At 44.7% G+C, this 27,649-nt stretch overlaps 1 protein-coding gene across 1 annotated transcript in view; it reads left to right on the forward strand.

Annotated features, from left to right (window-relative positions):
* The window catches only part of LOC310668798 (inositol polyphosphate 5-phosphatase OCRL-like), a gene marked incomplete at its 3' end in the record, with an annotated part of 733,402 nt that overhangs the window by 513,411 nt on the left and 192,342 nt on the right, over nucleotides 1–27,649 (forward strand). The window contains 4 exon segments of the mRNA XM_083422126.1: nucleotides 4,380–4,583; nucleotides 4,963–4,986; nucleotides 15,249–15,303; nucleotides 15,306–15,355. Of these exon segments, the coding sequence (XP_083278252.1) occupies nucleotides 4,380–4,583; nucleotides 4,963–4,986; nucleotides 15,249–15,303; nucleotides 15,306–15,355 (333 nt within the window).

Raw genomic sequence — 27,649 nt, forward strand, 5'->3', positions numbered from 1 at the left:
ATTATTACCACTGTGTTTATGCTCATTTGAATTTCCAGGCTGTGGCAAAAATGCCTGATATGGTTCAGGGTATGAAGTTGAAAGAATGTCCCTACCACATGAAATGTGTTTCTTGTGCTGAGATTAAGGTAAGGCAAGCTCCCAAAGGTACAGAGTCTGGGAGAGAGGCCAAGAAACCATACGAAGTCATTCATGCAGACTTAGTGGGGCCTCTAGCGCTTTCTAGAGGCAATTCAAGGTTTTTCATGGTTTTGATAGATGCCTATTCTAGATATGTATGGGTCTATATGCTGCAGAAAAAGTCTGAACCCTTTACCAAGTTTCGCCAGTTTTGTAAATGGCTCAGAAATGTACATAATGAGAACGTACGTTGTCTTTTCACTGACAGGGGAGGTGAGTTTTGTTCAGAGGAGTTTGAAAGTTTTCTTTCTGAACAGGGCATTGAGCATAGGACTGCCACGCCCAGATCACCCTGGCAGAATGGTTTGTGTGAGAGAGTAAATCAGACTCTGCAGCAAGGAATCAGAACACTGTTACATGATTCGGGGCTGCCCAATCCCTATTGGGCCGAAGCTCTTTCGTTTTTCTGTCACGTGTATAACAGGAGGTACCAGTCCGCAGTAAATTGCACCCCATATGAGATGCTTCACGGAAGAAAGCCATGTGTAAAGCATTTTAAAATTTTTGGGTCAGAGACTTGGGTGCACACCTCGCAGGGTGACAAACTGAGCAAGCGTGGAGAACATGGTGTTTTCCTAGGATATGAGAAAGGGTCTTATCGTGTCCTGATCACAGACACGAAAACCATCAGGCTGACCAGGAGTATCGAGGACAATCCACAATAGGACAGAGTTGGCGTTTTTCAGTGCTATCCCATTTGTGATGATGGTGCAAAAGGGGCAAAGACAGTTAAGAGGGAGGCAAGTTCTGATGTGATTGATAATCCTGATGCCGATGTAAATTCGGATGGTGGCACAGATTATCAGAGCCCAAAAGCCTCAGGAGAGTCTGATGCAGATTCAGACTTAGCAGCTTCGTATACTTTAGCTCCCCATTCTCCCAAAGAGGAGGAAGCACCAGAACAAGAGGATCAGAGAGTTTTGCGCAGATCCGAGAGAACAACCAAGGGTATACCACCGAAAAGGTTTCCTGAAGAGTTTGCAAAGGCTGCGGTCACATGCAACTCTGGTGCGGTTTTTAAACCAAGCATGAAGTGTGCTGAGAGTAATAGCACAAAACACTTTATTTATTTCCTTACCTGACCTAAAGTGGTTCATGTATAATATGTTTAAAGGATCAGGATTGAAGGAGCAAGTGTGTTTGAGTACAAAACGTGTTTTGTTTAAATCTGCCTAAATGAGCAATGTTAATTTGCATGTGACAAAGAGAAACATGTATGAAGATTTTTCTAGAAGCTGCTTATTCATTTGAGTGTTCACAATGTGTATTTTGTGTGAACTACAGATTGAGGTTTATGTTTTAACTCTTTCCCAATGGACACAGAGTGGTTACAATGTTTGTTTAATGGTATTGTTAAAGTGTCTTAGATAAAGGGGGAGAGAGGTACTTGCAAATATGTTAACCAAGGTTGTAAGCAGAGAACAACTTTTGGAGTGTGTGTGTAAATTGCAGTTATGTTAAAGATTCTTGAAATGGTCGGATGAAATGGGGGAGGATGAGGAGATTTCACCCCTCCCATATCCAAGAATCTCCTGAGCAGTCTGCTGATTCTGCAGAGAGGAGGAGGCGTGTTCTGATCTCTACATATTCTGCTCCAGCACCACATCAAAGAGTCAGTGAGTGAGTCGGTCAGTGAGAGAGAGAGAGTCGGTCAGTGTGTCGGAAAGACTGAGTGTTATCTCTGTGTAGATAAGGGCGATGCTGACAGGTACAACCAATAGGTGATGACAGCCTGCGATTAAAAGTGTAAACAAACGTCTACAGAGCCTCCCCCCAAAACTTATCAGGGAGATTGGCATCATGCAACAATGTTTTCAGTCCTTACAGCAACGTTTGATTTGCTCGCTCCGCAAGTCCATTCATCCACGGTGATCTGGGCATTGACAAGTCATGCTGGATTCCCTTCTCAGTCAGGAAAGCTTCAAACAGCTGAGAAGTGAATTCCCCGCCTCGATCAGTTAAAGAGACAGCCGATACGTTTACTGTGAACATTCTCCAACCAAGCACAGAATGCCTTGAACCTAGGAAACGCTTGCGATTTCTGCTCGAGTATAAACACATGAATGTACCTGGAAAAAGAATCAATTAGAACCATGAAGTACCTTGCTCCACCCAAAGAGGGCGCAAGTGGACCAACCAGGTCTGCGTGAACAAGCTGGTAGGGTTTGGAAGCCTGCCTGCTAGACTCCTTGCCTTTTGGAGCAACCTTCACCTTGTTCTCTGCACAAGATACACATTTCATGTGAAACCTACAGGGTTTGATGTTCAAACCCTCAACCAATCCCGGCATCTTGGCCAACGCCTGCCAAGACATGTGACAAAATCTTCTGTGTGCTTCGTGAACACATCCTGCATGAAGAACTTTGTTAGTTTGTGAAACACAACAAGAATCAACATTTGACACAACAGCACCATTGTCGTCATAAGTTATACAGAACAAGCCATCCATAAACTTTGCATGCAAAATGTCCTCTTTGCCTTTCCTGATGACACAGATGCTCCTCTTGAAGGAAATCTCAAAACCACGCCCAATCAGCTGTGGGACACTGAGCAAATTGCCTGCAGCACCTGGAACATAGAGTACATCTTTGATGGTAGTGTGCAGACTTGCCAGTCTCACAGTCCCTTTTCCTGCAATTCGTAACGTCTTTCCGTCAGCCAGGTGGATCTCACCATCTTGAGGTTTGAAGGAGATAAAGAAATGCCGGTCTTTTGCCAAATGGCGGGTGCATCCAGAATCTACAATAAACCTGGCCTTGGCCTTTGGAGCAGCTTTTCTGGCAAGCAAAACCTTGTCTTCCAGCGGCATGGGCTTTTCCTGCTTGCCCCCCTGCTCCTGGCCATCAGACTTGCCTTTAGCTTTTGGTGAAGCAGTGCCAGCAAACAAAGCCTTGTTTTCCACTGGCGTGGGCTCTTCACCCCCCTTCTGCTCCGGGCCATCTGCAGGCATCTGTCTCTGTTTACCTCTGGCCTTCCGGCCTCTGCAAAGGCGATGACCTTGGTTCCCATGAGAAACAGAGCTCTGAGCTGCCGACTCCTTGGCTCCCCCTGGAGGCTGGAATGCTGCCTGGGATGACATCACAGTCAGCTCCCCCTGCAGCTTGCAACCGGTGCCCTCGGCATTCCTGCATTCACTTGCATTCCCGGAAACAGCCAGGACCTCCAACGTAGTCAAATTCTGGGCTGGGATGACTGGCAGATGAGCTACCTTCAAAGCATTCCACATCTCACAGGCACTGGCTCTCAGGAGCTACTGAGAGCAAAATTATCCCCATGGCTCTTGAATCCTGTGCCCTCCAATCATCTGTCAGAGGAACTGGAGGGGCTCCACACACAATATGCCACACTCCAGACTGTCGTAGTAAACTCTGACACCACACAGCCCAGGTCTCATAATTTTGCCCATTTAGCTTTGGGCAGTCAACAGCTTTAGAAGCTTGGAAAAATTCCATTCCAGCTTTTCACTTGAGCCGTGAGCCCTTTTCACTTCAGAGGCTTCTTATCTTGGCTGCTCATAAATCTCAAAGCCTGCTCGGCTCAACTCCCCATGCCTATTAGTCTGCTGGACATCAAAGACACTCTGCCGCGGCAACGAAAAGCCTCACTTGCTTTTCCACACATACCTCAGCAGTCTGTCGCAGTCTTACTCTCCTGTAAGTGCCGTGAATCTGGGCCCGAAACCTGTTGTTGGGATACTGCCAGGGAGACAAAGTCCATCATGACTCCACGTCGTCTCCGGACGTCCATTGATCTCTCGTAGTCACGCAGTATCAGCAATTAGCGACACGAGCTCCAGAAATAGCTTGCCACATTCCAGAGCCGTGCACGCTCTTATCAGCAGATAATGCACAGCGAAAGATGCACTCAGGAGAGCATTATTTACAAGTTTATTTCTGCGTTGATCAGAACAAAGAAAACCATGACTGCCTCCTTCAGTGTTCCGGCATAGAGAGAGAGAAATGAAAGCAAAGACATAACAGAAACATCCTGTGAAACAGGAAATGCGCAGGCTGTGACACAAACATCCTGCTCCCTTTTGAGTTGGAACGGAAATATCCTAACACCATTGGCCTGATCCAGCAGGCTCGCATTGTGTCCTTCTGTTCAATTCTTCACTGTCTTAACTTTTAATTTACAGACAAGCCAACTTGGCTGTGCCAAAGAGTGTATCTACCTGACCTCCTCCTGTTTTAGGTGAGACGGTGGACATTTCCCTGGATGTGTACGTCAGCAAGGAAGAGAAGATTGAGGCTATCTTTGTCCTTCACCTTGACCATTGCAAGGACTATTTCCTCACCATCAGTGAGAGCTACCTACCAAGCTGCTTCGGGACCTCCTTGGAAGCCTTGTGCTGGATGAGGCAGCTGCTTGGCGAAGTTCCCGTCACCAGACTTATTGACCTGGTAGGGAAAGGGGTTGATTTACCTGGCAGGTTCATGTGCTGGATGTCTACCCTTCCCACTCTGCTTGCCTGCTTGAAAAACAGCTGCTCTTCCACTCAGCAATGTGGGGGCTGGGGGTCCTCCGCTGCATTCAGCTTCAGCTTCTGTAGCTGTGCATCCGCTTCCTGTGTGCTGTTCATGCCCTTTGTTTGCCTTGACTGAGTCATCCCAGGTTTTGGTCCTCCCACCTGCCCTTTCCCAGGGCCACTGAACCGTGTGCATTTCCCTGCCATCTGCCCAGATACTGTTCAGCCAACGGGCTGCTTCTTTCTCTTCTCAGGGCCTGTGCCATTAACACCCTTGGTTGTCTTTTGCTCTTGCCTTCCTCCTCTGATCTCAGGGAGAAGACAGCTTCCTAGAAAAGGTAACAGTTGGTTTGCTATCCTCTAGATGTTCTTGTAGCGGGCTCAAATCAGGTACAGGCAACGCCCCGTTTACACGGGGGTTGCGTTCCGAGGTACCGTGCATTTAAAGGAAATTGCGTATATTGGGGACAGCATTGGAAAAGCTTGCAAACACCCTCTAAACTTCCGGAAGCCCTTTTGAAAGGCCTTCTGAAAACCAGCAGCACTTGCCAGCCTCCCTGCAAAACTCCTTGCTTCAACTCTCCACAGGCCTGAGAGGTCGGTGCCAAAGCTCCTGGGAGGGAGTTGAGATGCTGTTTCCATGCCACTTTGCCGCTTTTGTGCTCTTGGGGGGGACATTTTTGCCCCTTCAACTGCCCCTTCCAGCTTTGCGGCAGTGTGCATGTGCCTCGAAGGCACGTAAATGGAGTTGCCCTTGTTAACGATCAGCAGCTGCTCCATGCAGTGGCAGCTGGTCCCTTAGGGCAAACCAGGCACTACCCCACCAACCTGACTTTCCTCTCGGGCAACCCGCACCTGCCTGCCTTCTGACTCAAATCCAGTCCAGGTGGTGGCTCTAGCTCTCTGCTTTGGTCTCTTCCCTAGTCCCAACGTGGCCCTTGTAGAACTCGGCAGAGCAGAACGGAGACGAAACCAGAATTTGCCAGCACTGCTTGTAACTGATTTTGCGCTGCTTGACTCTGGGTCCGCTTGCGATTGGCAGCACGGGAGGCAGAAAGCCCAGTCTCATGATGCAGGCGCCAGCCCCCTCTGGCCCCAAGAGCCAGTTTTCTCCTTGTCTCTGTGCTCAGCAACTGCTGCACAGGCTATGTCACTCTGGCTTAGTCTTACCACCTGAGCACTGGCATTTGGGAAGCGGTAGTGGCTGCTTTGGGGTGGCTCAGGGAAATGTCACTCCTCTCGAAATCAGATATACTTGGGTGTATTATCATAGCCACAAGGAGACAGGGGTAACTGTCAATTTGGACAGCTGTAGACATTTAGAACCATGGAGGATATGTTTATCAGTGGCTATTTCTTGCCACTATTATCATAAACCACATGCTTTTGATTACCAGTTTCTGGGGAACATGATGGACAGAGTGCTCTTGTCCCCGTGTCCCTATGGACTCCCAAGGGCATGTGGTTGGCCATTGTGGGAACAAAATGCTGATCTAACCCAGCAAGGCTCCTGTGTTCTTTAGCATGCACCAGCTACTCTTGCACTAAGACTCTGATACAGTATGTGTCATTCCCCACACCAATACTCACTCTCTCTCTCTCTCTCTCTCTCTCTCTCTCTCTCTCTCTTAAGACAGAGGCGGGGAGTATTGGCGGGGGGGGGGGGGGGATGAACTGGGTCCTAATCAACAGCTGCCCTGGGGATGAGGGGATCAAATTCTCCATCCTTGCCAACTCCTTTTAGTGATGGGCTGCTTGCCACTGCTGTGCTCCTAAAGCTCTCTTGCTCCCCCCTCCTCTCTTTCTCTTTCTCTGGAATGTGGGAGCTGGAGATAGAACTAACCACCCTGAACATTTCTGGAGAGGAAGATGGGAAGGAGGCAAGAGGCATGGTTCACCCGCTGCTGTGTGCTGCATTGCCCAGACAAAGTCGTGGGCTGGGGCTCCAGCTGTTGCTCAGTTTCTACCACTGCCTCTGCAACGTGCTCTAGACAAGGGGTGGTGAACATGTGACCCCATCATCTCATCATGCTGGCTGGGGCTGCAGCCCATCAACCTATGAAGGCCCATCCATGTTCTGTTGCTGTTTTTCTTACTTATTTCCTGCCCTTCACCCTAAGGTACCGGGGCAGGTTCCAGCAATTTAAATAAAATGTTAGCCAAACCTCATGTCCACAGCTGCATATTCAGTAAGCTTTGGGGTGAACTGCACATCCGGAGTGGGAGGATTACGAGCTGCATATTAAGAGGGGGAGGGGGAGCTTGGATTTGGGGTGCGAGCAATTTGTTTTTTGTTTCCCCACTTGAGATGCTTGCTGTGGCCAGGGCCGGGCGATATGTCAATATAGATATATTTTCAAATCAGCTTGAAGTCTAGATAGTGAGACTGGTTTCATAATTTCAGACCTGGCAATATATTGCGAATCATGATGTGTGTGTGTGTACTATGCAAAAAACACCATGTGGGGGGGAACTGTGAAGCCAGACAATGCTTCTTTAGATTCCTGCAGCCCCTGTGGACTCTGCCGGTTCAGCTTTCCCCTGCCCTCCTGCAGGGGGCAGCAAAAATCACAATGCGGGGGGAACCATGAAGCCAGCCAATGTCTCTACATAGCTCCATCTTATTTCAGACATCGTGATATATTGGTGTATTGCAATGTTTAGCTATTGATATATCACCGTGTTGAAAGCCAGCTATCGCCCAGCCCTACCTAGTTGTGGCCTCAGAGGGCAAGACTTGGCTTCCGGGTTGGCGCCATCGACGAAAGGAGGAACTTCTCCGCACGGAGAAGTCCACTCCCCAGAAATCGGGTCTGGCTGCCGCGGCGAGGGCAGAGACCCTTAAAAAATCACAGGCGGGAGAAGCCTGTGAGCTTGGGATCCGGCGGGCACCATTGCGCTCCCCCCAGAAGCAAGGGAAACGCCTTTTTTTCTTAGGGATTTCCCTGTCGGAGAGGGGGGGTGTGGCGCGGTGCTGAGGATCGATCGCTACTTCTGTGGAGTGAAGCCGCTAATCTTTCGTCGGAGAGCGTCAACTTTTTCATATGATATTTTATTGGATTTTACAATAAGTGAACAAAAAATAGAACACAACACAACAAACAAACAAAAAAAACAAGAAAGAAAATACAACCACATACAAACACCCAACAACAGAAAATATAAAAAGGAAAAAATAAAAGTATTAAAAACAATTTTTGTCTCCTTATATTCTTTGCATTAACTTCTTTCTGAGACTTCCCCAGACCTCCCTTCTCTGTATTCCAGATCATATATTCTGTCAGCAAATTCCTTCCCTCTGTCAACTTTTCCCTGGCAATTTGGAACATTTGACAGCAACAACCCGTGAGTAAAGCGGAATTTGGAACTTTAAAAAAAAGGATAAATTGATGAATCGGGCTACGATCGGGGGAGGTCAGAAACAGGAAGTCCGCCTTCCCCCTTTTGTAAAGAAGCGGAAACAAAGAGACTGAGCTAAAACCCCTGAAAATACTTAACTAACGGCTAAGTTCTAATTTTGAAATTAACGAACCGCCCCCCCCCCCCTTGAAGGCAGGAGAAGAGGGGGGAGCTTTTATTTGAGACTGAATAGACCTGAGAAGCGGTAGAGAAGGTCTTAAAACCCCATCGTCCAGACCCTGCGATCGGACTGCCATTGGAATGTATACCGGTTGTATTGGAAACGTTCTTTGACAGTTACTTAAAAGACGCAACATTGTTTTGGACTGTCTGCCTTTGCTACAAAAGGGCTAAAGAGACTAGGAACAGTTACAAATTAATTTCATTGTTGCAGTTAAGTGATATAAAGGGGGGAAAAGACCAAGTTAAATTCAGCCAGCAACTCTGTCCCTCTAGAGGAAACTTTTGAAATTGCTACAACTGACAAGTGTCTAAAGTGGAAATTCCCCATTCTATGTTATGACTTCGGGACTGTGAGATCTAACCTTGAGCTGGGGAATTGTTATGGCAGATGGGAAAGGGAAAATAAGCACATCAACGACAAGGTCTGGGAAACTGCTGCGAAGAGCTTCAGTATCTGGATCAACAACTCCATCTGCCTTGCCTCAACCCAAAGTAAAAGAAATGGCTTCAGATGAAGGTGTGGCTAATGCTTAAAAAAAATTAATGACTCTTTGGAACAACTTAGCAAGAAAGCTGATGCTACCAATCAAAAGGTGGACAACACAATTAAGAAAATTGATGAGAATACAGAAAGATTGATTAGTTTGGAACAGAAAGCCAATAGTAACGCAGAATCTATTGTACAGCTGATTAAAGAATCTAATTTGACACGGCAAACGGCAGAAGAGGCAAGGGAAAAAGTTGCAGTTGTGGAAGCTAAACTAGACCAATTGGAGGCAGAAAGTGTCCCAGACCTGGCGAGACAACTGGAGGATCATAAATTAAAATTTTCCATGTTAGAGCTCAAGGACAAACAGGTTAATTTAAGGATCAGAGCGATACCCGAGGTCGAGAAAGACAACTTGGCAGACTTTCTCATGCAACAATTTGTAGAATTTTGGGAACTGAAACAAGAGGATTTCAGAATCGTGAGAGCCTTCAGGATTGGAAGAGGAGGGAGGAAAGAGAAGAACAAAGTAAGAGATTGTCTGATTACCCTAAGAACCAAAGAGGAAAGAGACATAATTTTGAGTCAGCACTACAAGAAATCCTTGGTGATAGAGCAATCAAGAGTGGAAATTTTTAAAGACATTCCGAAACATCTTCTGGACCTTAGGTCCAACTACGTTGGATTGGCTGCCTTGTTGAGAAGGAATCAAATCTTTTTTAGGTGGGAATTCCCCCAAGGTGTCTCCTTTACCTTTAAAGGAAGGAAGATAAAAATAAGATCAGAAGAAGACAGAGATAAATTTTTGAATAAACACGAGGAAGATCTGCAGAAAGAACTTGAAAAAGTAGGCCCGACGAACACAACACCGACGGAAGAAGAGCAAGCACTTGGGGTAGTTGGAGGCAAGGAGAAAACAACTACATAATGGCACTACAAATATTGAGTTGGAACATTAATGGCGCTAACTCTCCTGAGAAAAGGAAAAAGATCTTTCATTTACTTAAAAAGGAACATTTGGACCTGATTTGTTTACAAGAAACACATGTGACAAGGCTACACAGGAAGTTATTAATTAACAAAAGATTGGGCCAAGAATTTATCTCATCAGATAAAGTTAAGAAAAGAGTAGTAGTCCTATATGCAAAAGAGAGCCTATCACCAAAATTTATGTTTAAAGATGAACAAGGAAGAATTGTTGCAATTGAAATAAACTCACAAGGAGAGAAATTTTTGATAATAGGTATTTATGCGCCAAATGAAGGAAAATCGGAATTTTTTAAGAAGTTACATGAGACTCTTATGGACTATATGGAATATAATATGATTTTGATGGGAGATATGAACGGAGTAGTGTCTACAAATATGGACAAGGCACAGAGACAGGTAGTTACTAATGATGGCAGACTACCAAAAACCTTTTTTGACATGACTGAGAATATGGATTTAGTGGACATTTGGAGAACTAAGAATCCTTTAGGAAGAGAGGGAACTTTCTTCTCTGAGGCTAAGATGACATGGACAAGAATTGACCTAATCTGGGTAACCAGAAGTCTGGTACCTAAGACAAACAAGGTAGAAATCAGCCCCAAAACCTGTTCTGATCACAATGCGGTTAAGATGGAAATGAAACTGACGCCAACTGGTTCCTTCAGATGGAGAATGAATGATGCCCTGTTTCGAAGTGAGGAATTCACCAAGAAGGCCCAAAAAACTCTGAGAGACTACTTTGAGATAAATATGAACACTACAGTGGAAAAAAGAGTTATTTGGGATGCAAGCAAGGCGGTTATGAGAGGTTTTTTGATACAACAGAATGCAATTAAGAAAAGAACACAAAATGAGAAAAAAGATAAAATCCTGGAAAAAATAAAGGAAGGAGAGAAAAAATTGAGAGTGAAACCAAAGTCGCAAGAGATTCTGAAAGAGATAAAGTTATAACAAGTACAATATATGAAATTGATGAACGAGGAAATAGAGTGGAAGATTAGACAGATGAGACACAAGACATTTGAATCGGCAAATAAGTGTGGGAAACTCTTGGCATGGCAATTGAAAAAAAGACAGAAATTAAACACAGTCACGAATTTGGAAGTGGATGGAAAGAATATACAGAATCCGGTGGAAATCAGAAGATGCTTCCAGAAGTATTTCAAGCAATTGTATACACAGGAGAAACAGAAAGGAATGGACATTGATAGATTTTTGGAAGTAAATGGACTACAAAAAATCTCTCAGGAAAACAAGGTAATGTTGAATCATAAAATTACAGAGCAGGAAGTAGAAGGGGCCATACAGAACATGCAGTTGGGCAAATCTCCAGGACCAGATGGACTGACTTCAAGATATTACAGAACTTTGAAAGAATGGTTAATACAACCTTTAAAAGAAGTCTGTAATGAAATATTGGAGGGGAAAAAGGCACCAGAGTCATGGAAAGAGGCCTATATCACACTTATACCAAAAACAGAGACTGAAAAGACACAACTTAAGAACTACCGCCCCATTTCACTGCTTAATGTGGATTACAAAATTTTTGCAGATATATTGGCTAAAAGACTAAAAAAGGTACTAGCAGAAGTAATTCATAATGATCAAGTGGGCTTTCTCCCAGGCAGACATTTGAAGGACAAAGACTCTCCTCCCTGGAAGGGAGGGGAGTGGTTGTGGGCGGGAGCCCGAGCACCGCCCCCCGGCAGGGGGCAGCCGCCCCCTGCTTTCCCAGTTTACCTGGCTGGCGCCCCGCCCACTGGCCGGCACCCAATCGGGAGCCGGCAGGGGGCGTGCCCAGGTAACTTCAAGTTACCGCGCCAGCCCTCTCCCCGGCCTCATTTCTCTTCGTCCCGCTGAGAGTCATCAGCTAGGAGTCATCACAGTCATCACAGGGAAGAGCCACGAGGTTTGGAGTTGGGGGGTCTGTGTGTGTGGAGGCTGCCTGGTTCCTGGCTTGCCTTTTAACTTTAGGAGGCTTGCGTGCGCTCATTGCTTTACTGCTTTTAAAAATCCAGGCATCCAGGTTTGCCTTGCTGTGTCCTCTTTTTTCCATGTAAAAACCTACATTTAACCTTCCATTTCCCCCCACTCCTGGTGCTTGATTTGTTTGTGCGGTCTAAGTGCGAATTACCTTTCTTAAGCTGCAGCTTGTTCCCTTGCCCAGCACATGCCCCCGGTGAGGTCTGAGTGTGAGTGTGGCTCCGTCTTTCTTTCTCCCTTGTCTCCTCGCTTGTCTTCCCTGCCTCTGCTTGGTAGCTGTGCGTTTTATTTTAATTTTTGGCCAGGGTGCTTGTACGTTTCCCCCCCTCTATTGCCCTTGCCTGTCCAATTGCGTGGCTGGTCTGGGTGACTGCATGGTGCTGATAATGCCAAGGTTGCAAGTTTGATCCCTGTATGGGACAGCTGAATATTTCTGCATTGCCTGGGTTGGACTAGATGATCCTCAGGGTTCCTTTTCCTGTTCCTCTCTAATTTTAAGTTGTGTGTGTGTGTGTGTGTGTGTGTGTGCTTGCAGCGTGTGTTTGTGCCTGCCGTTTATTGATTTATTACTCTTCTAGCGTGGGTTTAATTTACCCTGCCATCCCTTCCATTGGTACCACTTAAATTGGGAGCCCCCTGTAAATTTTAAAGGCTGCCGGGGCTTGGGAAAGACTGTGCGCTTAAACCTCACCCCTCTTGGTTTCTCTAAGCCACCCCCCCCCTTCGCTTGATGTTTGGGGGATAGAAATAAGGCAGGGCTTGGGGTGGACAATTCAGGGTTTCTGATCAGGGAACCATTCCTCAGCACTGCACGTTCATATGTTTAGAACCTTTGAAGGTGTGCCTTTGCCTGGTTCTTGTCATTGGCTTCACTTGCCAGTACAGGCTCCCTAAAGAAAACCACTTTTAAAGAACAACAACAACAACAAAGGTTATGGCTTATGGTACCTTAATGAAAAGTCCAGGTTAACCCACGGTTTATATTTCCACTTCATTTTGGCTCACTGTAAAGGACAGCTATTTTTCCTCTTCTTCAAAAAGATTTTCCTTGCATTATTGAAAAATTACAGGAGAATATAAATACTAAAGCAGTTCTGATATTTGTGGATGCGGAGAAAGCCTTTGACAACATTTCTTGGAGTTTTATGAAAAAGAATTTACAGGGGATGGGGGTTGGTGAAAGATTTGGAAATGGTATAGCTGCAATTTATACAGAACAGAAGGCCAAATTAATTGTGAACAATGTGGTGATGGAAGAATTTAAGATTGAGAAAGGAACGCGACAAGGGTGCCCAATCTCTCCATTGCTCTTTTTATCGGTCCTGGAGGTTTTGCTGAATATGATAAGAAGGGAGCAGCAGGTTGAAGGGATACAGGTGGGGGCTAAACAGTACAAATTGAAAGCATTTGCTGACGATTTGGTATTAACTTTACAGGAGCCTGAGACTAGTACCAAAAGAGCACTGAAATTAATCCAAGATTTTGGTCAGGTAGCAGGTTTTAAGTTAAATAAAATGAAAACAAAAGTATTGGAAAAAAACTTAACTGCAATGGAGAGAGATAAGTTCCAGAAGGAGACAGGACTATTACTGGTTAAGAAAGTGAAATATTTAGGGGTTAACATGACCTCTAAGAATGTTAACTTATTTAAAGATAACTGTGAAAAATGCTGGTCTGAAGTGAAAAAAGATCTAGAAATATGGTCAAACTTGAAACTATCATTGCTAGGCCGAATTGCTGTTATAAAGATGAATGTATTGCCAAGGATGCTGTTCTTATTCCAAACATTGCAAATTGTGGATAAAATGGATTGTTTCAAGAAGTGGCAGAGAGATATCTCTAAATTTGTCTGGCAGGGCAAGAAGCCTCGAATAAAATTTAAGTTATTAACAGATGCTAAAGAAAGAGGTGGATTTGCCCTGCCAGACCTTAAACTCTATTATGAATCAGCCACCTTTTGCTGGCTGAAAGAATGGATGCTTCTTGAAAACACCGATGTTCTGGATTTGGAAGGTTTTAACAATGTATTTGGTTGGCATGCTTATCTCTGGTATGATAAGGCCAAGGTTCATAGTGCATTCAAGAACCATATTGTTAGCAAAGCACTGTTTAACGTTTGGATAAGGTACAAAGATTTGTTAGAAAGTAAAACCCCAAGATGGCTGTCACCAATGGAAGCAAAAGCATTGAAAAACTCAATATGGAGGCCAAGTGGCCGAAATATTGTGAAATTTTGGAGCAAGAGGGAGACAGGCTAAAACTGCAGAGCTTTGAAAAATTAAAGAATAGAGTGAGAAATTAGGCTTCCAGGTGGAAAAATCAAAGTTGGAAACAGAACTGTTAGAACCCAAAGTTAAAAATTTGTCAAGAATGTATAACTTGCTGCTGAAATGGAATACCCAAGATAAAATGGTGAAATCTGTTATGATTAAATGGGCACAGGATGTCGGACATAATATTATGATGGTTGACTGGGAACAGTTATGGAACACCGGTATGAAATTTACAGCATGTAATGCCTTAAAGGAGAATTTAATTAAAATGATGTATAGGTGGTACCTAACACCAGTCAAGCTTGCAAAAATCTACCATTTGTCTGACAATAAATGCTGGAAATGTAAAGAAGTGGAAGGGACTTTCTTTCACCTTTGGTGGACGTGCCCAAGGATTAAGACCTTCTGGGAGATGATATATAATGAAATGAAAAAGGTATTTAAATATACCTTTCTGAAGAAACCAGAGGCCTTTCTCCTGGGCATGGTCGGCCAATTGGTGTCAAAGAAAGATGTAACTTTTTTATGTACGCCACAACAGCAGCAAGAATACTCATCGCAAAGTACTGGAAGACACAAGAACTACCCACTCGGGAAGAATGGCAGATGAAACTGATGGACTATATGGAAATGGCGGAAATGACCGGCAGAATCCGAGACCAGGGAGAAGAGTCGATGGAAGAAGATTGGAAAAAATTTAAAGTATATTTACAAAAATATTGTAAAATTAATGAATGCTAGAAGTATATTGGAATAAAGTTATATGGTTTTAGCAGAAGGATTATTAAGAATGATATGAATAGTAAGTGTTAATGTGTTAAATTGGGAAATTGAAAATTAAATTGTATTATGATAAATTAAAGATTAAATTGAAGAAGAGGGAAATGATTTGTTGAAGTAGATAACTTGAACTAGAATACAAAAAAGGGAGGTGTGAGGAAGTCGAGGAAATAAGCTAATGAAAGATGTGGATATAAAATCTGGATGTGTGTTTTTACTTTTGTTTTTCTTCTTTTTTATGTTGTATTGTTATATTGTTTTTATCTCAGTTTCTATTGTGGATGTATTGTTTGTTGAATTTGTGTATTGCTTTTTTCTTTTTCTTTTTTTATTCTTTATTGTCTTTCTTGATATAAGTATAAAATACCTAATAAATTTTTTATTAAAAAAAAACAAAAAAACAGAGGGCAAGACTTGTCCACCCAGCTGGAGCAAGGAAAGAATGCATACAGGCACACATTCTGTCAGGCTCTCATGCCAGTCCCGCTTGTCATTGGACCTCCAGGAGAAGCAGTTTCTGGATATCGTACCCCAGGATGGTGATGACTCCACTGAGCGGCCAAGGAGATCTGGCTTTTGGTGGACCACCTCTTCAAGAATGCCTGCCACCAGGTGAGCTGAGGGGGACTCTACCATTGAAAGGATGGGTGTGGGCTGGAATCCAGTAACAATTTTGGGGTGTGCAGGTTCCAAACGTCCCAATTGATTCATATCTTAGCTACCGACTCGCTCTTACAAACTCCTGCTGTGAGTATAGTGGCACCTTGGTGGAGCGGCAGTGGGTGGGACATCCAGCATACGGTCTTCCTTAGAGCGGCTCAGAAGAACCCAAGTGTTCCCAACCATTGTCTGTCTATCCCTAGCAAAGCGGCTCTCTGAGACTGGCCACTAGAAGAAGCGAGGAATGATTTCACTCTCCCATTGCCCCAAATCATGAGAAGGGTAGTAGAAATGCTACTGTGGAAAGCAGACGGGATACAGTTCTCAGCCCTTGTGCCAGCTCTCTAGGTGATGGGCTTCTCTCCATTGTGGCATTCCTCGACCTCACATTATGCACCCCAGGGCTGGATTGTTCTTCATGCTATCCAGGATGTACCTCATCCCTTCCGAACGCATGGGTGATACTCTGCTTCAGGAGGACCTCTTCCAGACCCCGGGGACGCAGGACAAGCTGCAGGAGAGAATTGAGTCCTGGACACCAGCATTCCCGAGGCGATCCGTATCCTCTTTGGGGGACATTGTTGGGGAGCAGGGCTGCTTGGTGGTTTTCTTTCGCTCTTGGCTGGAGTGGACCTCACTTTTATATACCTGGTGGCTTAGGTTCCTAGGACACCCCATCCTTAAGGCTCTGGGACACAGCACAATGAAATGCCCACAGTCAAGTCCAGTCATGCATCCAAACAGCTTCACAGCTTTAACCCCCATTTGAAAACATCAGCCTGGCTAGATAGAGCAGAGGTGGGGAATCTTGACAGGCCCGCAGGCCCCACATCTAGCATCATACGTGGTGTCAAGGTAAAGACATGGCTGCAAAGGAGCTTCAAGGGTGCGTTCAATTGTTCTTTGGCAAGCAGGGTTTGTTGACCGCACTTTTGGAGTTGACCACTAGTATTTGCTGTTTGGATTGAAACCATGCCTGCAGAAGGACATTTCCTCGGCAGATCAGCTTTGCAGGCAGCTTCGTCAAGAGGGGAGGTGTGGGATAATTACAGTGGGGTGGCTCAGTTGGTAGAGCGTGACACCCTTAATCTCAGGGCTGCGGGTTCAAAATGTGGGGTAATAAGCAAAGGATTTTCGGTATACTAAAAACAAGACCGCCCATAAAATGTATGCTATTGCCATGCCAAAATGAGAGAAAATTAGTTGGAGGGAGGCAAGGGATGGGGCCACGGACCCCTGATTGGGAATAACGGAACTAGATGGTCCTCGGTGTCCCTTCCAACTCCACAATTCTATGATCCTGTGTCTTAAACACAAATCTTGAGGAATAGTGTGTATGTGTGTGTGTGGGTTTCTGTTTGAACTTTCCCAGCCTTTGCTTTATTCTGATTTGTGCTTGCATCCCTACTCCCCACGTGTAGAATTGCTATACCTTTGGATTTTCCTGGACATTCAAGCGATTTCCGCATGGACACTTGTTTCCAAAGGCCAAATCCCGGCGGATGGCAACCCTACCCACTTGTGCCAGATTGCCTGGCATACATTACAAGCATCTAGTCACATAGATTCTCCAGAATCCCGGAGCTAGCCCACCTGACGGGAAGAGTCCGCAACCAGAAGGAGGAGGAGTACCAGGAAGAATGGACAAAATTCAAAGATTATTTAGCTGAATATGTCAAGATAACCTAACTGGAAAAGCTTGCAAATATGAGATAGGCTTAGGATTTAAATATGTAAGGATAGGAATTAAGATGTTTCATGATAGATTAGAAAGAATGAAAGATGTGAAGTGATCAAGTTAATTTTTTATTTTTTTTAAGAAGATTGATTTTGGAAAACTGTTAAAATGAAATACAATGAAATTCAACCAGGGGGATTTGAGGAAGTCACTTAACAATGTTATTAAGATTGGTTTAATTACAATTAGGATGTTTGTTTGTTTGTTTGTTTGTTTGTTTGGCTTAATTTTATTTTGGAAAATTAATTAAAAAAACTGAAAAGAAAAACACCATAGATTATCCAGAATCCCAAGCAGCGACATTGTGAAACTTTCATAGGAATAAAAGGTAGGGGGGAAGGAGGCACAATGTCAAGCAGGCAACAGAATAAACCCGAGCACTGTGGGTCTAAAACCGGCCCCTGAATCTCTTGCTCCCCACTCTGCCCTTCTAACAACAACATTTTTTTGCTTGCTGGATGGCTGTGTGCAATGAGACCTCAGTCACTGAGGAAGGGTGCTGGCCCAGTGGGAGAAGTATGTGCTTGGCATGCAGGCGATCCAAAAATCCATTCAAGAACAAAATTCCAGTTCTCATGTTTTCTGTCGAAAATGGCTAATTTAAAGGGGAATAGCATGGTGCCTTCCACAGAGTCAGACCATTGAGCCGCCTAACTTCTTAAGGGAGGACCAGAGCTCGCTGGTGATGCAGGTCCCAGAACAGTCTCCAGTCTCTCCAGGTGAAACTGAAAACATCACCTGCCTGGAACCTTGTAGAGCCACTGCCAATCGGTACAGACAGTGCTGAGTTAGGTAGCTATGATCCATCCACCATCACCCTTGGCCCGAAGCAAAGGCACATCGCTGCTCCAAATCTTTGAAAGACTTTCCCTGCTCACCAAGCCACCTGCCCTCCTTTATGCATTGCCGATGGCTTATCAAAGGGATCCTCACTGCAAGTCTCATCAAGGCAGACAGCTTGATGAAATCTTGGTGCCCTTTCTTACAAAATGCTAACAGGGACAGTGGCACCAGTTGCCCTCTGGACTCACAGGGTGCAGCTTACTTTGGAGCCATCAATTGGACACATTTGGAATGGCCCTTGAGAAAGGATGGTCTGCCTATAGTCAGCAGCTTACCACCTTGTTGTTTGTTAAAAACTTGAATAAAAAGCATGCTTAAAATAAAACAGGAAGGATGAAATTTTGCTGGCTTCTTGAGAAAAGAATAATGCCTCATTATTTGTATCTGCTTTTAAATGTTGTTTCTCTTCTCTTTGTAATGAGTTTTACTGGGTCTGTGGTCATTTTAAGTTGCTTACCTTCACTAAAATATATAAATCTACTTGACTGGAAACTTTTATTATCCAAATTCAAACCCACTTTGGATAGCAAAATTCCTGGAGTGGGGAGGAGGGTTCAATGTTCTAATAGATTAGATATGGACAGTCCTTCAGTACAGCAAAACGTGACACTTTGAAACCTTTGAGTCCTTTCCAAAAGGACTTCACCCACTATTTAGGGGGGAAGTATGTCAGAACTGACCTTCTGCAGTACTGATTCCACATTCTTGGACTTACACGTAAATTAGAGCTGGAACCATCTCAGGCCCTATGGCTCTTGAAATGACCATGACCTATTGAGCAAAACCACAGAATCAACCTCTCTGGTGACTAAACCCCACTTGCTTTTACAAAATAAATTAACAACAGAGGAAAATCATGGAAGAAATAAAATGGCTTTTGAAATTAACAAAGGCGATTCCTTTTATCCACATGTATTACGGGACGTGTTCAAAGCGCCCCTCAGGAGAAATTCTGTAAGCAAAGGTAGCAGGCTTTGAAAAGCTTATGCAGCTACACAAGGACACATTGCTAAAAGAAACAAAGGGATTTGGAGGGACCATGAGTGAACAGGTAGTACCAGAATGTACAGAATTGTACCTAGAAAAAGGTTACAACTGGATTACCTTTTTGTAAACAACAACAACCCCCGAAATAAAACTCGGAAGCAGCAGGACTCCTTAGGAACTCTTCAAAAAACAAAACACAAAACTGCATATCCCTACCTAGTCACCAAATGTGAGGGGAAACGTAAACAAGCATCTTACACTGCTTTAAATGATAGCCAGATTCTGCATTTTTTTACCACACCAGAAGTAAAAGCATGGGGCATTAATAAGTTTTTGAAAAATCATGCACTTCATTTGTAGGCAAGGGAAAGCTTTCTGAAATGTACAAAATCTTACTAAGACACACAATCTGTGAAATGACCAAGCAGCGGACGAGATTCGGGGACAGTGGTGTGCCGCCTGGGGAAATGTTCCTTTCCATTCACCTGAAGCAAAGATGTGGTGACCTTGTGCATCCATAAATAACTTTCAGAAATGTATTTCATTACTTGCCAAAGCTTCTCAATGGGCTACCAAATGGCATTTCTTTCTATTTTGGATGAAACTGGGGAAGCAGCTTTAGAAGAAGGGGTTGCTGACATTCACTGGCCTGGAAAACACCTGATGCCAATATGATGGCAAATTGTGGGTGGTGCATTGGTGGAGAAACTAAGGCAAGAAATGGGGACATGACGCCACCGGTGTTCTAAAGATACATTTCATGTAAAGATTATGATGGGCTTCTTCAAATGCCCACAGCCTCTTACAAGCAGAGGTTTTAGATCAATTTTCTGTAAACCTCTGTCATAAATAGTTGTCACTGGAAATACGACCCAACAATGCAATGCTGGACTCATCCCTCCCGTCAGCGTGCCTGGAAAGCACGGGTCCCAGTAGTTTCCGCCTTACTCTGCTCCTTTCTCTGTGAAAGCCTGCTCTTTAGCTTTCACATCGGAGCAAACCTCAACCCACCCCCTCCCAAAGAAACCTTTTTTATGAGCCCCCCTACTCTGTGTGTCCTTTAAGCTAACTGCTTTCTTTGGCTCCTGTCTCAATGTGCAGAAATTGAGCACATGAATTTTCCAGCATCGGGAATTTCCCCCAAGACAGTGTCGCGATCAGGCGTGTTTGTGTGGCTCCACGCTTGCAATTATTGGGGCTTTGGCTAAGAGGAGTGCATGCACTTTCAGCAAGACATAGCTAGCTAGCTAGACAGTTTACCTCCCTTTGCTACAGTTTAAATTTCTGCATGCCATCTGCTGTTGTGGAACAAGTCATCCCCATGATCCCTCTAGCCCAGTGTTCTCTAGGGCGGCTCACAGAAGCTCTCAAGGGTTTCAGACAAAACATTTGTTCACTTCAGCATATAGCAGTCCAAAGAAATGTATGCTCTAGAAGGTCACAGGCTTCCCCGTCCTTGGGGTAGAGGTTTGACGTCTGAGACTAGATCTGCAGGACTCAGAAACATTTCACTCTGTAGAGATGAGTAGTCGGCACCGTCCAAGTATAGGAGGAGGGGGGTGGGGTGGAATACAGGGCTGAGAAATCGAAGAATGCGTTCAATCTACTACACGAAGCCAGAGCCAATTATGAAGATTGACCAGTTGCTTAGAGATCAAATGCATGGATCATGCAGCTGCAAAGAGGTCTACCCAGCCGCTCCCACAGGCAACATGGAATTTTTCTGTGCAATTGACTGTCTTGTTGTTGTTGTTGTTAAAGATGTAAGACAAGCCTATATTGCACTTCCTTAAAAATGCCAGGTCACTTCACAACAATATACTGATGGACTCAGTAGAATCAGCAATCAGTACTGGGGCAGGGGCCTTGGCTGGCACCCTGCAACGCACGGCCCCTGCGCCAGTCCTGAGGAGGCTCAAGGCCAGGGGTCAGCAACCTTTTTCAGCCGTGGGCTGGTCCACCGTCCCTCACAGCATGTGGGGGGCCAGACTATATTTTGGAGAGAGAAAATGAACGAATTCCTATGCCCCACCAAGAACCCAGAGATGCATTTTAAATGAAAGGACACATTCTGCTCATGGAAAAACACATTGATTCCCGGACTGTCCGTGGGCCGGATTGAGAAGACGATTGGGCCGCATCCGGCCCCTGGGCCTTCGGTTGCCTACCCCTGCTCAAGGCAATCACTTCCTGCACTTCACGTTAACGCAGAAGACGGCCCAGTTGTGCTCAGATGCTCAAAATTCCCTTTTCACCTTTGAATCTTTGGAGGGTCTGTTTCAGTTGGCATCGGGACAGCTCACCTAGCAGTGCAGCTGCCTTTATTGCAGAGGCAGGAAGTTTCCTTCCTTTCATATTCAGGATTTCTGTACTCACATAGAAATAATAAAATGGTTTCTGCTGTTTGTTAAAAGTCATGAATGAACTCTCACAACTTGTTGATAAGGTAGCTTGCTTGTGTGTTGAGAAATCGTATAAGAGGAGCATTCATAGGAAGTTGCACTTGACAGAGTCAATCTAGCCTAGCACTGCCTACACTGACTGGCAGCAGCGCTGCAGGGTTTTCAAACAGGGGACAGTCCCAGCCCTGTCTGGTGGAGATCCTGGACTGAACCTGGGATCTCCTGCATGCAAAGCAAGGCCTCCCTCAACTCGGGAGGCGTGACTTCTCTACTGTATTTCAGCAAATGCTTTCACTTTATCATTTCATTTTTATCTCTATATTTTGTGCACATATTTTCCTGTATATTTTAGACAGAGAGGAGTAGCAATAGGGTTAGAGGCAAGGTTCAGAGTTAGTGTTGTGTGAGCATTTTAAAGCAGTTGAGTTTAAACAGGAGCGGATTTCACCTGAAGAGATGGCCATCATCGTGAATCTGTAAGTAGGATTTCGTCTGCTTCTTTTTTGTAATCTTCTGGGGCGAGGGTTTGGGGTCCCCCACATGGCCAGCATCCCCATGGAATTCAACCCCTTCCTGAACAGCTTAACTTCTCTTCCCACCCGCCTTCCCATTCTCCCTCAAATCTCATTGCAGCTCCGCTGGTTAGAGGGAGCTGCAGATAGCACCAAGGTTGCAGGTTCGATTCCCATAAGGTACAGCTGCATATTCCTGCATTGCAGGGGGTTGGACTAGATGATCCCCAGGGTACCTTCCATGATCATTATTTTGGGATGCTTTTTATTACATTCGTAGCCCACTTTTCATCCAAGCAGTTCAAGGTGGCATTTATGGCTTGCCTTTCCCCCTGTTTTTTCCCTCACAACAAACCTGTTAGGCAGGCTAGGATGAGAGTGACTGCTGGAGCGACGTGGGGTGAGCGGCACGGTGCTTCGAACCGATTGCTCTTTTCACGGAGTGAAGCCGCATTGCTGTTGTCGGAGAGCGTTAACTTTTTTCCTGTGGACAAATTGGACTCTAAACAAGTACCCGTGAGTAGAACGGAAAATTGGATTATTAAACTTCGTAATTTGGCATCGGAGCGGGAAGGTCTAAACAGGAAGTCCGCCTTTCCGCTTTTGTAAATAGTTTGAAGCAAAGGTATTACAAGCTAAAGTCTGGAAAGCTATTTGTAAAGTACTAAACCTCCATCGATTAAAGTTACAAAACCCCCCTTGGAAGCAGGAGAAGAGGGAGGAAGTTTTAAAACTATTTAAGCCTGCAGGAGAGGGAGTAAAGAAAGATAAATTTCTATCGTCTTGAACATGGGAACGAGCTGTCAAAGACAGACGCTTTGGGAAAGCTCATTGACTGTATGTTGTAGGAAACTAAATAAGAGAAACATATTGACTACAACATTTCCTTTTATATTAAAAAGGAACAAAGACTCGGAAAACGAAAGCAACACTGTTGCCGAAATGGTTTCCTCTAGAGGGAGCCTTTGAACTGTTGTTGGAGTGGACTTGGGGAACTTTACAGCTGCAGAGATAAGAGATCGTGGGAAACAGGCTCTGACCTTGAGAATGTTGACACAGGAAGTCTTAGTGTCTGCTTTGTGCAGGACAAGTGCTTTGTTGGAGCAGCTTCATGCAAAGATGGATTTGATGACTACTGCAACTGTTAACTTTGGTCAAAAAGTGAACATTTATATAGGACCTGCTCAAGAATTGACCCAGGAATCTGCCCTGACAGGGCAAGCTGTGGTGAAGATAAAGGAGGTTATTGTTGAACCTCAAGCAATACAATTCGAGAGTGATGTGGTCCTGCAAGAACATAAGTTGTCGTTTCGGATGACTGAACCTGGAGTGAGTCAGACTTGGAGAGACGGAGTCCTGTCGGGACTGGAGATGGCAAGTTGGTCAGACCCTCCTATGCAGGGATGTTCTGACCTTTGGGATACGGCTTTGGGTCAGGAGGAGATTGGAGTGGTCGAGGCCCTCAACTTTGGAGGGGCATTGAAGTATGCCTTGGAATACTTTTTGGACTTTAGTGCTAATGGAGAATGGGCTGACTGGCTAAGAGGGGGTAAAGTTACTTTTAAGTTGCTTCCCCGAGATCTACCCCTCAGAGACAAAGGAAGGAAATTAAGAATAAGACCAGCAGAAGACAAAGTAAAGTGCAGGTACAAGTATGAAGAAGATCCCCAGAAGAGACATGGAAAAGAGTTAAGAGCCCCGGACATAAGATCACCTGGTTGATGGACTAGATGGAACAGACAGAAAGGACTGACAGAACTCGGGACCAGGAAGAAGAGACGGTGGATGAAGTTCGGCAGAATTTTTTAGGGGAAAATTTTTCATTTAGAGAAGTATTGTAAATTTAATGACTGATAGGAAAATCTTGGAATGAAACTAGTTATGTACAATTTTTTTTTTTAATTTTAGGGTTTTTTCTTTTTATGGTGAGATAAGGCCAAAATAAATTAAGATAATTAAAGGACAGAATATAATGAAATATGGAAAGGATTTGCTGAGATAATTAATAATTAATAACTAGAATACAAAAGAGGGAGGTGTGAGGAGGTCAAGGAAATAAGTTAATGAAGATAAGAATATGGAATTATTGGATTTGTTTTTAAATTCACCTTTTTGTTTTTATTTTTGATGTTGGTGTATTTTTTTTTATTGAGTTGTATTGTTAATTCTGCTTTTTCGCCTTCTCTGTTTTTCTTTTTTTCTTTTTCTTGTAACTTTAAATTTCCAATAAATATTATTTAAAAAAAGAGAGAGAGAGAGAGAGAGTGACTGGACCCAACATCAAACTGTGCACTTCATGACTGAGTGGGGATTTGCACTCGGATCTCCCAGGTCCTCCTAGTCCAGAATTCTAGCCACTATACACCCCCCCTCTCTCTACCCCTTCTCCGTTTCTCAACTCTTCAGCCATCAACTGCAACAGACCAGGGTTCTGTCAGTCTTCCTGTCCGTCACTCTGACTCTAAGAGAGTTTTCATTGCATGCTTCGGCTCATCTGTGCCTTGATGCTTTGACGACCTTCCTAGCAGCCCCCTTCGCTCTCCAGGCAGGGCTGCTGTTCTAAAAGCATTGTGCTGAGGGCTCTTTTAAATGCTGGAAATGCTTCCCTTATCTTTCCTTTGCTGGGGGTGGGGGTGGGGGGAGTGTTGGAATCCCCCCCCCCATACATGAGATGCACCACTGTGTTCCTGTGGAGAGCCGTTTGGGGTCTGTGGGTGCATAAAAAAACAAAAAGAGTCCCCCCCCCCCCAAAGTGGAATTAAAGACACATGACACAATTATTTCAGGTTAATGGGCTAAATATGGCCACAACTTGAGTGGTTACAGGTGATGAGTGGTATTGGCTTAGGCATTGGTCCTAACCGACTATCCGGCTTCAGCCCATCCGCTTGAAGTCTGGGAAGTCCTGCTGATGCACATCAACTCGCACACCCCCCCCCCCCAGGTAGGCGAAAAACCAAGTCCGGCAAAAGAGGGAGATCCCCGGCCGCGCCAGCGATAAATAGGGCTGGTCATGCCCCCTGAGCCAGCCGATTGGCTGTCCAGGGACTGACGCGGCCGGGGATTCCCCCAGGTGCCCGCAACTCCACCTCCTTTGTAGGCGGAAGTGGCTTTGCTGGATCAGAGGAAAAGCCCATCTAGTCCAAACTCACAAGCAGTAGCCCACTCCTGCTGCTTCTCCTCTAGCTGTGGGCTTCAGAGGTAGAGTGCCTCTGTTCCTGGAAGCTCTATATTGCTATGCTGAGTAATAGTAAGAGATGCTGTTGTTCTCCTCCAACAATTGGTGTAATCTGCTTCCCAGCCCTGCAGGCTACTTGTCCTTGTAGCATCGGCTGCCTGCAAATTTCAGCAATGGAGTAAACATGATGTGAAGAAGTTCCCACCAGCATTCTCAAATGAGTTGATTCAAAGCTCTCCCTCCATCTGCTTTCTCTCCTAGGCCACGATCATCTTGGATAACTCCTTCCTGCTCCTTTCCTTGTTGGTGTTTTAAATAATAAATAAATAAATAAATAAATAAATGATTGAAGTTTCTTAGTTTACAAAAAATCTGTGCCTTGTCTCTTTTTTCCAGTTGTGTTTTCTACAGATCAGTTTCATTTGTTGTGTTGCATGCAGTGTTGGGTTAGGAAGAACAGAGGGGGGAGAGGGGGAGGGTGGGGTCGGGTGGCAATGCTTCTCTTCTACTTAGTGTACAGGGGAAACTCGGGAAACTAGAATATCGTGGAAAAGTTCATTTATTCAAGTAATTCAACTTAAAAGGTGAAACTAATATATGAGATAGACTCATGACATGCAAAGCGAGATATGTCAAGCCTTTATTTGTTATGATTGTGATATTATGGCATACAGCTGATGAAAACCCCAAATTAACAATCTCAGAAAATTAGAATATGAAATGAAATCAGCAAAACAAGGATTGCAAATAGAGCAATATTTGACTTCTGAGAAGTAGAAGTTTCACCTTTTAAGTTGAATTACTGAAATAAATGAACTTTTCCACGATATTCTAATTTCCCGAGTTTCCCCTGTATGTGTGGGGTTTTGTGTCAGCATCACTTGTGTGGCTTCACTTACTATTCCCTTGTTGCATTTCCTTGGTGGTGAGAGAGGTTGGGGAGTGACCTAGGGTGTGGTTGGTGGTCTTTGGTTGGCTGCAGGGAGATTTGTTTTTGTGTGTGAGTGGGCACCTAGGGTACAAATAACCAGAAACCTCATCAAACTATACCTCCACAACTACAACCCCTCATAGCGACAAATCAACAAATACCCGAGGAGATGCAACAACACCAAATGCTCCTTTCCTTGTTGATACGATGTCCCGCAGCCGAAGTAGTGTGTGAAATGACACGGCTCTGCCTGCAACTGTTAGGCTACCTGTATTTGTGTTATGGCTATGCTGCAAAGACTCCCTGCCTTCTCTTACACACACACACCCCATTTTGGTTGTAGGCTTCTGTCTCAGGTTTTGAAATGTGTTGGGGAGGGGGCTTTACTGGGTTGCTTTTCACCTTTACTATGCATTTTGTGTTTTTATATTGCGATTTTTATGTTGGAACCAGTGCTTTTTTCTATTTTAAAAAATGTTTGGGGTACTCTCATTTTGACTCAAGAAAATCACCATTTTATAGTTCAAATCGGGAAAAATAAATGCAGTACAGTAAATGGACAAAAGTGCAAAGATTCACAAAATGTTTGGGGTGTGCGTACCCCTGCATCCCCCCAGAAAAAAGCACTGGTTGTAACTGAGACCTGTGGGTATAACAACAACAACAACAATAACAAGGTTTGCCCCTCTCCTTCTCTTCTAGGTTCAGGCGACTGAGGGACATGGCAGCCCGCAAGAAGAAGGGGACCCGCAAAGTCCCCAAGAAGTCCAGGGTTGCTGTGGTTCCTATGCTGGTTCCTCCACCCTCTGTTCTCTATCAGGATCTCATGGGACGGATTGTGTGCTTTACACAGCCTGAATTGGCCCTTGCTATGGCACTGGAAGCCCTTTACCAACTGAGGTATACCGGGTTTTTTGAGCTTGACGAGGAGCTGGCGGGGGGGAGTGGAGCAGAATGTGGAAAGGTGTTACCAGACCTTGCCACTGCAGTGAATTCGATTGGAAGAATTGCTTACAATTTCTTGGGTTTTGTTGGGTGTAGTGAAGGGTTAACCTTCTGTGCCTCGGCTCTGAGGGGAAGGGCTAACCAGGGGAATAAGCCAGGATGTGACGTGAGCAGTTTGGAATGCTGTCTGAGTTCAGTGTGGAAATCGAAAGTGCAGTCTGTTAACTGCGCAGCTCCGGAGAAGGGAGCAGAAACATGCAGTTGCATTCAGATGGAGTGCTGATCTGTAAATAACTTGCTTTTGGGACAATAAAGAGACTTTAGAAACAGAAGCAGAAGTCTTGGAGAGTCTTCCTTTTATCACATGCATGCTGTGCAATTCTGCTGATGATTTTACGACCTGCAGAGGCTCGCGCAGAGGGAGCGTGCCGGACGCCATAAATCTATCGAAAGAGATTTATTGGAAAGAGGTCAATTCAACAGGTTATGGAGGTCAACGCGAAGCGTGTGAAAAAGGGCTTTGAAGCAGCTGTGTGCTGAACGTCAGTTTGATCGATTGCCGAGGCTTCAGAGGCAGATTGGAGTGAGTCTGACGGAGCTGAGAGAGAGCCAAGGGAGATGCCCAGTTTTGGCTGCAAAGAGTGAGTACTTGCCAACAGAAGGGATGAGAAGGGAGAAAATGGCTCTGGGAGGTAGACATGGCTTTGGAC

Source organism: Podarcis tiliguerta, assembly GCF_965153285.1.
Source record: "Podarcis tiliguerta genome assembly, chromosome: W".
NCBI classification, from domain to species: domain Eukaryota; kingdom Metazoa; phylum Chordata; class Lepidosauria; order Squamata; family Lacertidae; genus Podarcis; species Podarcis tiliguerta.